Genomic DNA, 10,691 nt, shown 5'->3' on the forward strand with positions numbered 1-10,691 from the left:
CAACGCTGAAGTTCTGCAGCACTGCTGCCGTGGGACGTGGTGCAGATGTTACCCAGGGAACAGGTGGGAGACTGCGTCTGCCGCATAATTACAGACACGTTTACTTCTCAATTAATTCAACTTTAATAATTTAACAGTCACAAATGCTTATCTCATGTTGCACGTGGCTCCAGCACAATTTTTGATCATGTCCTACGCTTTTATCCAGCCTGAAATGAAGAATGATGCATGAACCACCTGCTGCAATGCTGCTCCCGTTGTCCCACCAGCCCCGGTCCTTCTTCTGAGCTGCATGCACCCATCAGAGGCACCAGTTTTGCTTTGCAGCCCAAGGGATGCTGCCAGGCATCAACTATGTGCAATGTGTGGGTGCACAGGGAAGGTTTGGCTATAGCCAAGCTCCATTTAAAGACCAGTTTCCTGAGGGCAGGTGGTTACTGAACCTGTACTCACCTTGCCAAAACCAAAGGGAATATTGCTAATTTTTGGAAACATCAGCTCTCTTGGTTTACAGCTTTCAGGACTGTGGGAATCAGCTTGCTGGAGGGCAGTGACCCCACACAGTCTCCTGAAGAAAGTGAGCGCTGCTGGGAATGCTGCCCTGCAGTGAGTTAAGGCACCCAGAGCAGCCCTGCAGGTAGGTCCTGAAATGCTTTTTCAGAATTTGGTGGTGGAAAAGACCTCAGGAGCCATCCTTACCCTTGTGTCTTGCTGGACACATCTCAGAACTGATGAGCAAAGTCTTTAAACACGAAGGAAGAATGCCAAATGGCAGCAGTGCACATGGAGGCTCGCTGCTTGCGATTGTTTCACAGTGAAAGCTGTGTCCCCCAGACCTGAGCCTGGCAGACCTCATACCCACTTGTCTGACAGAAAATGTGGTTGAAAGCACAAAAATCAGGATGTAGCAAAGTTTGTAGCCAAGTAAAGGAAGAGGAAGAAGTGCAGCCATGGAGAGCCTGGTTCCCTCCGCAGTGCCTTCAGGGAGCAGTTTTCTCCAGTTTCCATTTTCGCAGTATGTCATCTGCTGCCTTCAGTGTGGCATCCTCCTAAATAAACACCATGGGTTCAGTTTGTGGCCTCCAGCCAGGTCCCCCCTCACTGCACTTGTTGTTCGTACAAAAAGACCAATTCTTGTCCTGTGTCTCATGTAATGCAGGCACAGCCAAACCTGAGGGGTGTGGGCTGGCCAGGCCCAGCTGTGATGTCCTGGCCACGTGTCTCACCTTGGCGAAGCAGAACCTGATGAAACTGTTGTAGTTGTCCTTGTGGGCCTCACAGTAGAACGCCGAGAGTGGGATGGCTGCCACTCCCTGGGAAGGGGAAGATGTAGAGTAATGTAACTGCCATGGGCAGGGGGCAAAGCTGTGACCTGTTGTTCACAAGTCTCATAGATGGGCTCATAAATGCCCTTGATGCTCTGCTCAGGCTGACAGAGTTGAAGCCTGACAGACCCCAAATGTCCCCCAGCCTTGGGCTGCAGGACACACACATGGGATGGGAGAGCCCCAGCTCTGCCTGCACCATGGCCGTGACCCTAAAACCGTGCCTGGATGAGGACATTGCCTACTGATGCTACTGCTGCTGCTACAGGCTCCTTGTGAGGGCACAAAACCACCCACAGTCACCACAGTGAAAAAGGAGCAGACAAATTTACCTTGTTCTTGACCATCCACTTTGCAAATCTGGAGTCGTAGGGCTCATTGGAGTTGGGGACATCAGGGACTTCAGATTCTGCAGGAAGAACAGCACAGAGGCTGTGGCTGGGTGCCTCACCTCAAACCCACAGCCTCTGGGAGCTCAAATGTGTGGTCCCTCCCCTCTTTGGATGGTGTTTGTGCAGGTTTCTGTCCCTAGTAGTGGTACCAGGCTGAGCTCACCCCCTTGCTCTGCCCTTCCCCAGCAACACCAGAACTCACTGAACTCGGAGATATCTGCCACCAAGAAGTAGGTGCCCTCAGGGATAATGGGTTTCATCCCCACCGCAACCAAGCTCTGGACCAGCTGGTCTCTCTTCTGCTGCAGCTCCCTGGGCAGCTGGACAAAGTAGCTATCTGGTTTCCCATATTGTTCAAGCTCCCTCTGGAAACCCTGAGCCACAGCGTCCTGTGAAGGGAGAGGAAGCAGAGGGAAGATGGCCAAGGCTGGTTCGGGGGATGTGGGGTTGGCTGCAAGGAGCTGCCTTACCTGTGCAGCTGTAGCACAGTGGTACACTGAGTTCTGGTGCACGGTACGCAGGTGCTGCAGCAGCCGGTTGGATCCCACAGTCCAACCCACCTATTGCCAGGAGAGGAGGAAGGTGGTAAGATTAGGTGCCTCCTCAAGCTTTGGTAACACTTTCCAGACAGGGCTGTTGTAAAGTAGAGTTGGTAGTTTGAGGAACTGAGGCTCAAAGTTAAGTGTGCAATTGTCCTCAATGCTGTGCCTAGTGTGACCTAGAGCAAAGGGACAGGGATGGAGAGGCAATGAGGTGTTGCATGGGGAACTTACCTTCCAGCCAGTGACACTAAAGGTTTTTCCAGCACTCCCGATGATCACTGTGCGGTCCCACATCCCTGGCAGACTGGCTGGCGATAAAGCAAGAGAAATGCTGATGGCTCTGCCATGCTGATGTCTGAGCTGTGCTAATGACAGGGTGGGAGCTCTTTTCCCATCAGAACCAAGATGGTCTCTTTGGGCCATGATGGCATCTTTCTCCTGGATGGGCACCAAGGCACACCCCAAGCAGCCGGACAGATTTCTCAACAGCATGTCCTCATAATCAAATGGTTTTATACCCATATACCTGTCCCAAGGGTTCCCAGAGATGCCAACATTACCTCCCTGCAACAGGGTAATTGCTTGTTACAGAGACAGAAAGAAGAGACCTCTGAAATCATCCTGAAATGGATGTCCCAAAAACTAGAGACACCCAGAAAACAGTGGCTTTACAGTGTAGGGATAATATCCAGTTTCACTGAAGCCAAAAGGCTCTTTTCTTCAGATCTCATGTTGTGAAGCCACAACTCAGTGGTTCTAGAAGTCAAAGCTCCAAAACAAAGCCCTGGTGTGGTGGCTGAAATTGAAGTACAGCCGAATACCTCTAATGGGAGATGGGCCTGCTAGAGCTGTACATGCAGGCAACCCTTACAATTGCCAGGGGCCCCAGTTATATTCCCAGTTCCTTTCCTGGATGGAGCTGCCCAAAGATGTTGTCCCTGCAGGAGAAGCCCAGGATCAGCCCCGTTGCTCTCCATACCGATGCGGATGTGCTCCTTCCCGTCGTACACCAGCCACTCGTACACTTCATCACTGATGCAAAGGGCGTCGTGCTTCACGCACAGGTCTGCAATGAGCTCCAGCTCCCCTCGGCTGAACACCTGCAGCAGGCAGGGAGCGGAGCTGAGATGCAGCAGTAGCAGCTTTGAGCACACAGTGCTCCCACAGAACCCTCTTCCTTGTGTATCAGGAAGGTGGAGTTGCTGCTGCACCTCAGATGGGACTGGCTGAGCTGGAGCAGCCCAGTGCTCTCTCAGGGCTGTCCCCATAAGTCAGAGGCATTACCTTGCCCAGCGGGTTGTTGGGTGAATTGAGGACGATGGCTTTTGTCTGCTCACTGAATTTAGAAGCCAGTTCGGCCGGGTCCAGCTGCCAATCTGCACTCGACATCAATTTTCCTTCTTTTGGAGCTTTCTAGAGAGAATAGAGGAGAATCTCAGCTTGCTTTGCTCTCCACTCACTGCTCACCATGATACAACTCCTATTCCTTCCTCAGTGGCACTGCTCTGCCCCACTCACCGGTCTCAGCGGGATGTACACAGGTGTCCCACCAGCCATTTTCACCATTGGCTCATAGCAGTCAAAAAAGGGCTCAATGATTATCACCTGGAAGAGATGGGGAATGTCAGCACCCTCCTGGCCCTGCTCAGATCTTAATCCCTGAATTATTGTAATATGGAGAAATGCATTACCAATAGGCAGAGAATTGGGAAGAATATCACTTGTGGCAAAAGAATTATTTTGCCTTATGCAGAAATGAGTCTGTGCCCTGCTGCAGCTTTCCCTTTAGAAGTTCAGATATACTGAGAAGTGTGGACAAAGCCTTTCTGGCTCTGCAAATGGGCTAAAAAAACCAGGCTGCAGCTGCCAGCAGATCTAGAAAGAGCTCTCCCAGGGAAAGGCTGCTCATATGACAAGCCCAGTCCCAGGGTTACCTCATCGCCTTCATCAATGAAAGCCTGGAAGCAGCAGAAAAGGGCCTGGTATGCCCCCACAGTCACCATCACATTGGTCATAGGATCCAGGTCTCGTCCAAGCAGCTTCCCAAAAAGCTGGGCTAGGATTTTCACCAGTGGTGGGTGGCCCTGTGGGGTGAGAGGAACAGGTGGGAAGTAGCTGGTAGAAGCCTTCTGAAAGAGGAATGAGCCCCTCAGATGGGGCTGGGTAGTCAAGTGCCCTGGGTCTGGTTTCACTACCATGATGGCTGCACCTTGCATACTCAGGTGCCTTGAGCCATGGGAGCTTTAGCAATAAACCCTGTGTGTCCTGGTCCTCCACATCAGCCAGTGTGTCCCTGAAGCAAAGCAGGGGCATGTTTCCTTCCTGAAACAATTCTCTCCTTTTTTCCTTGCAAGGTACCCCAGCTATTGCCAGCTCTGTCACTGCAATTGCAGGTGACAGAAGTCCCTCTTAAATAAGAACAGCTTCTCCTTGCCCAGCCAGCACTGTCAGAGGAGCATTTCAGAAACTACTAACTGCCACCCTGACCTCTGCAATGGCAAAGCAGGATTCTGGAAAGAAGACTGGAAAAGGTACTACAGGAAGGGGATGTTTGTTAATGCAAATCTGGGTCACTTCCACCTGCCCACCACAGCAGCTGGGGGTACCCAGCCCACACGCCCAGCCAAGATACGTGTTGCCCATGGCCCATCTGATGGGCAAGGCTCGCGGTACCGCCGAGCAGGAGGCTGTCCACGCACGAAGGCACGGGTGTACTGGTGCAGCATGTGCTTCTCCCCGCTGACAGCTCTGCTGAATGCCTCCTTCAAAAATTCTGGTGGTGGGAAGTCGGGGAAGCCCTGGCCCAGGTTCACCGTGGAGTAGGTGGTAGCCAGTTTTACAAACTCCACCCTGGAGAGATGGAAGGAAGAGAACAGTTAGCATTTAAAGAGGGTCTGGGCAGCTTGGGGCAGCTTGGTGGCACTGGCTCTGCTTGTTGGCATCCCATTGTCAGGGAGCGAGGTGGGTTTCTTCACGGCAGGGCTGTTTTCTGGCCCATCATCATTGCTGCCCGAAGCACAGGGCATTTCAGACCTGTATAAATTATAACAGAACCAGGTACTATCTCAGTGGGAATGGTTTTAATCCTTTTGAAGGAAACAACACCAATTCTGATAGGTATTCGAGCTGCAAAAATTTGCACTCAGACATCATGAAAGGTCTGCAAAGGTAAGGTTGGCTGGGCTCAGTGTCCACCTCACACTCAGCATCTCATCAGTGCTTTGTAGCTTGAAGCTGGCTGCAGCACAGCTTTGAGCAAAGCCCATTACATTAGGCTGCCTAAAGCCACGAGGACCACCAGGGTAAAGCAGGAGCTGCCCAGTAGCAGCTTAACTCACCAGATATTCTTATCTACTCCCTCCAGCCTCCGGGCTTGCACTGGCCTTGACATTTTTGCCTGCAAAGAGTGAGAAAGAGAACTTGGAGCTTTCACCAGTGGCAGTGGGGCCACGAGAGAAAGGGACGTGCCATCCCAGGGGGGTTGCCCTCATATTTGTGCCCTCCCACCTCTTCTCACCCAGTGGGTACCCTCACTGGGGCACTAGCAATGCTTTATATCTTGTTTCCAGATGGAATAAAGCATGGGGTCAAATGGACTCAGCCAGGGTCTAACAGCCAGGCCAATAACCCTGACCTGAGAGTTTTGTTTTGAATAGTGTCTGTTTTCCCCCATCATAAGAATCTCTTTGCCAGGCCCTTTGGTGTCTAATATCCATGTGCCTCATGGCTATTGGGCTAGAAGGGAGAAGCGTGCAGAGCAAAAGCCTCTTTCCAGCTGGATAAGCATGGCAGGAGAAGTCTGCTGTCCTTGATGGGGGATTTATCACAAGGATGATGAAAAGCAGCAGAGGTAGAATTTAATAACTCAGCAGCACAGGAAAAAAGGCAACCAGACAGGGAGGGGACTGGAAACTGGAGACAAATTATGCTTAATGCACCAAGAAAAGCCAGCATGGGGACATGAGCAGCGCATCTGCAAAGCATTGAGCCAAGAAAATTATCTTCCCCAAAGCAAGTAAAATGCATTTAAACATGGAGAAGGAAGGCACATGAGAACAGCCAAGACGTGAGATGTGGAGCTAGGATGTGCAGGAAGAGGATCTGTCAGGATGATGGGGGGATATAGGGTCTCCCCTGCAGTAACTCCCCACTTACCTGCTTGCTGCTGCCCTTCCTGCAAAGTTGCCTCAGCCTTTGAGAAGTGCCCCAAGAACGTTTTCCTTGAGGTCTTTGGATTCTTTACATAACCCCAACCCTTGCTGGGGATTTTTGCAAATTAATGCAAGGAGCTCTGTGTTTCAGAGGGCAGCGAGTGGACTCTGTGCTCCCCGTGGGCCAGGCAGGTGGCCAAGGGCAATCAGTAGTCGCTGCCTCCCTGGGTATAGGGGACCCCCATGCCTCTCCCCTGTTCTCTTTCTCTGCTACACAAGCTCACGAACATTGCAATCAGCAAGACTTGTGCCTTAGCTGTTTTTGGTGGGAGTAGGAGGATTTGTGGCTTGGAAGGTAAAAGATAGTTGAGGGTTAAACATTAACAGCTCCAGTGCTGTATTTTTTGTGGTGGGGCTGCTGCTGGCCACAGGTCAGACAATGCGACAGCACTGGCAAGAGTGATGGGGTCAGCAGGAATAAGGTGCTATAAGTCTAGAAATTGCGTTTGGAGGAAAGGCTCACACTCTTTCAGAAATGGAAATGGCAAAGTTTCTTCCCTTGATGCCTTCTTGTCCCATCCCCAACCTGCATGATGCTGCCCTGCGTGGCTGCCTGTTGTGCTGGAGAGCAACACAGGCTCAGGGTCATGTAGCCCCCAGATCCATTTCAGCCTGTTCTGCTCCCCAAATTGACAATGATCCTCCAGTTGCAATTTGCCTAGTGGCCAGGCAGGACAGTGGTTTGCAAATGCAGAATGAGCAGCTGAAGCCATGCTCTGCCCTCCAACACTGTCTCCCCGCTGCATGTTATTCTCTTGCCCTGCAAGTTTCTTTGTCCAGGAGGATGCTGATATTCATTTCCAAAATATTTTGCAACCCAAGAAGCTTTAGTAGAAGACGCCTTCGGGTGAGACAATCCCACAATGAGCTTTTTTCTTATAAAGTGTACTCTCATGCTTGTGAGGTATTCCCTTTAAACACGCTACCTGGAAATAACTGGCTACAGAGGAGATCGCAGCAGTGTGACTTCTCCTGACATGCCCTATCAGCTGCCACTGCCATGGCTTACTCTCTGGCTGCAGCCTGAGCCAAGGACTGGGCTGCAGGCCAGAAGCAGCCATGCTGGGCATTCAGTACCTCGCTGCAGTACGGGCTATATCCAGCGCTGCAATTCCTCTCCAGTAAGAAGTGACGCAGAAACGGTCCTGCTCTCCTGAGCATGCCACGGCTCCTGCTGTCTCACAGCACAGACCTGCATTGTCCCCAGACACAAAGCAAAAGGATGAGAAAATCACTCCCTGACTGCAGGCGCAAAGCAAAGGCTCTGTGTAACCTGGGGACACAGCGCAAATCCAGACCCAAAGCTGTGTTTTTGCACTCTGGGTAGTAAATGCAGCCCAGACGCTGTGTGTGTTGTCACTGCAATGTCAATTAGGGCTGAGACTGCCCTTTGTGCCTGCAACACACAGGAGGGCAGGATCACAAGAAAAAGCACAGCTTCTGCTCCTCTCCCCCATTTTCATGCTCTTCTCTGCATTGGGGTACAGACACCAGCAAGATGGCATCCCTCAGGAACTGGGTTTCCAACACTACATTCCCATCTGCTTGCTTTGATCCCTGCTGCCTTCAGCTTCTGCCTTCCTCCCCTGCAGCAGCTTCACTTTCCTTGCTGGGGCTGTGGCTTGGCCATGCTGCTCAGACACACTGCCCATTGGGGCTGTCAAGGGAAACAAGGGCCTTAGATATGCTTATGGATTTGGGTGTTTAGGTTTTCTTTAAGGCCTCAAATTAATTTCTGTGCCTAAAACAGAGCATTCTTTCACTTCAAGTTCCCTCAGCACTGCTGAAGCACATGGTATTAAAGCTGAAATAACACTGCCTCGTTAGATGCTCTAGATAAAAGGGGTGAGTCTGGAGGATGCGTGCATTTTCACTTTCACCAGGTTAATTTATCCTCCTACAAAAAAAAAACAATAAAAAGAAACCACACCAGATTTGAAGCTGGCCAGCCCACAGATAAGGAACTGCTAGATGCACTTCCCATCGTGCAGGACGTGAGAACCACTCTGTGCATTGTATGTTACTTTTAACACAAATACAAAGCAGCTGCCAGCCAGTTTAACATCTTTGCCAGGTGGGAAAAACAGCATGACTTATGGAAAACAAGGGACATAGCACAGTGTTGTTTGGGACAGTGCAATGCCTGCCTTGTTCCTGTGCAGAGGACAGGCGGTGTGAAGGGAACTAATCCTGTGGGTGACAAAATGGAGGCATTAAAAAGGGCTTTACTGGGTTGCACCGACCTGCAGAGCATGCCTGGGAGCTGTGCACAAGGCTCTTTTGAGGAGCTGGAGGCAGCACTGGGAGCTCTGGGGTTGGGGAAAGGGGCTCTGCTTCCCCTCCCCAGCCCTGAGCAGTGTTTTAATGGGGTCAGTCACTAGAGAGCCAAAAAGCCTGGGGAAGGCTCAGGGATCCTCTCTCCTCGCTGGGTTTTCAGGCAGTGCTGTAGCTGTGCTCCCTGCAAAGAGCCGGCCAAGCAGGACGGGGCACAGCTAAAAGGTCACCGCAGGGACCCGTCACTCCTGCGGTCTCCTCCGTCCCAGTGCTGCCCAGACGCTGCCAGGTTGCACCTGGAGGGCTTGGGGACACAGGACCCCAGCAGCCACCACAGCACAGGGCACAATGGGAGCGCAGGGCGGATGCAGCAGCAGCAGCAGCAGCTGGAGAGGGCACACGCGTTGGCCCCTCAGCAGGGGCAGCAGTGGGGGCAAAACCGACTTACGTCAAGCTGGGCCACGCTGCATTACGCTGCAGAAGTCTGGCCCCGGTGCCTGGGCTGAACTTGCATGAATGCCGGCTTCTCCATGGACCCGGAATGCTTCATCTGCTGCTGGGACTTCCTGGGAGGAGTCTGCGAGGCTGCGGGCAGGCAGCAGTTGGGCTGCGATGCACCAATGGGGGGAACTGTGCAGGGAAAAGGAGGTCTGGGGTTCATCAAAGGATAATCAGCCAGCCTAAAGCCAGGCCCCGCGGCTCTGTCTGGCTGCGTGTGGTCTCTGAGACAGACCCCAGCCTCAGACGGAGTGTCAGCATGGATGCAGGAGCTGCATTCTCTATCAGTTCTGTTAGAGGTGGCCATTGCTCAAGTGAGGCGTAGGGAGCAAATCATCCTCTCTCGGTTTCCCTTTCCTTTTTGTGACCGAGCTTTGCGTGCACTGATGAATCAGGTCGTGACATTCTTCCAAGTGATTACTGTCTCTCTCTCACAGTAGGAAAAAGTGAGGCATGGGGAAGGAAGCACTGACGTTCGCTGTGCAAAGGTCCTGGTTCCTGACCCGACACCCTGCTGCTGGGCCCACCGTGACTAAAAGGGAGGGAATTTCTGTGCAGGCAGATTCAAACTCTGTTTGCTAAACTTCCAAACACTAAAGCAAACAACTGGCAGGTCAGCTTGTGTTTGCTCCCAGAAGGATTTACACAGCACATCCTGAGGTGGTTGGCGGCTCCATCCCTCCAGCAGAGATCATCAGTAGTTGTTGGACCCCGAGTTAGACCCTCGAGAAGGGCCATACCAGCAGAAAGCCCTGCTGACAGAAAGCAGGCTCATCTCTGTCAGGTCGGCAGGCTGGCTGGGCCCTGGGATAGCACAGGGAGATGGGGCCACAGGAGGGAGTGTGAGCTCCCACCTTCTCTGATGGGATCTGACCTTTATATTGGCTCAACAGTAATGTGCAACTCCACCTTAATGTCTGCTTAAAGCACCACAGAAAGCAAATGTTAATTTAAGTGCGCTTAATGCAACCACTTAATGTCATGTTTGCCAAAACCCCACTGTTGCCCTGAGCTTGTCAGCATCTCCAACACTGGCAGGAGAGATCCCTGCTGCTGTGGGGCTGAGACCCATCACATTCCTAGAAAGCCACAGTTGTGCTTATTTTACTGTAGCAGCAACCACTGGTATCCACCAGTCCAAATTGGCTGCACTTACCTGCCCTGTGCTGCTTCTTGTGCACTAATGACATTACAATGAATGCCTTTGAAGCATCCTTTATGAATTTTTAAAAGACCAGTGCTGGACAAATGAGTCAGCTGAATGAAAATAACCACAGGAGGATCCCACAGAACTGCTCATGGATAAATCCTCACAGCACCACTGTGTCCCTCTTCCTCCGGTGAGGAAAGGAATGCCACATTTTTAGTGTCTTCATTTGGTGGACAGTTGTTAGAGATCAGGAATTGGGCTTTCAGCGCATTTTACTTTGCGTAAGTTGGTTCTAAAGG

At 51.7% G+C, this 10,691-nt stretch overlaps 1 protein-coding gene across 3 annotated transcripts; it reads right to left on the reverse strand.

Moving 5' to 3' along the window:
• Positions 1-100: 100 nt before the first annotated feature.
• Positions 101-9,632, reverse strand: KYAT1 (kynurenine aminotransferase 1). 3 transcript variants are annotated; one of them, XM_031601666.2, is made up of 14 exons: positions 9,193-9,626; positions 7,548-7,662; positions 5,598-5,656; positions 4,959-5,109; positions 4,194-4,343; positions 3,778-3,864; positions 3,544-3,672; positions 3,239-3,359; positions 2,491-2,567; positions 2,188-2,277; positions 1,920-2,106; positions 1,658-1,734; positions 1,227-1,313; positions 101-1,049 (listed from the first exon to the last, which is right to left on the reverse strand). In XM_031601666.2, the coding sequence occupies exons 2-14, from the start codon at positions 7,629-7,631 to the stop codon at positions 981-983; spliced, it is 1,368 nt and encodes a 455-aa protein (XP_031457526.2). In that variant the 5' UTR covers positions 7,632-7,662; positions 9,193-9,626; the 3' UTR covers positions 101-980. The 3 variants fall into 3 exon arrangements, with proteins under 3 accessions (XP_031457526.2, XP_031457527.2, XP_089977522.1); XM_031601667.2 differs by lacking the exon at positions 7,548-7,662 and having other exon boundaries at positions 9,193-9,632; XM_090121396.1 differs by lacking the exons at positions 7,548-7,662; positions 9,193-9,626 and adding an exon at positions 6,415-7,512.
• Between the last annotated feature and the right edge of the window lie 1,059 nt (positions 9,633-10,691).

This window comes from Phasianus colchicus, chromosome 19, assembly GCF_987193195.1.
Source record: "Phasianus colchicus chromosome 19, bPhaCol1.hap1.1, whole genome shotgun sequence".
Taxonomy (NCBI): Eukaryota; Metazoa; Chordata; class Aves; order Galliformes; family Phasianidae; genus Phasianus; species Phasianus colchicus.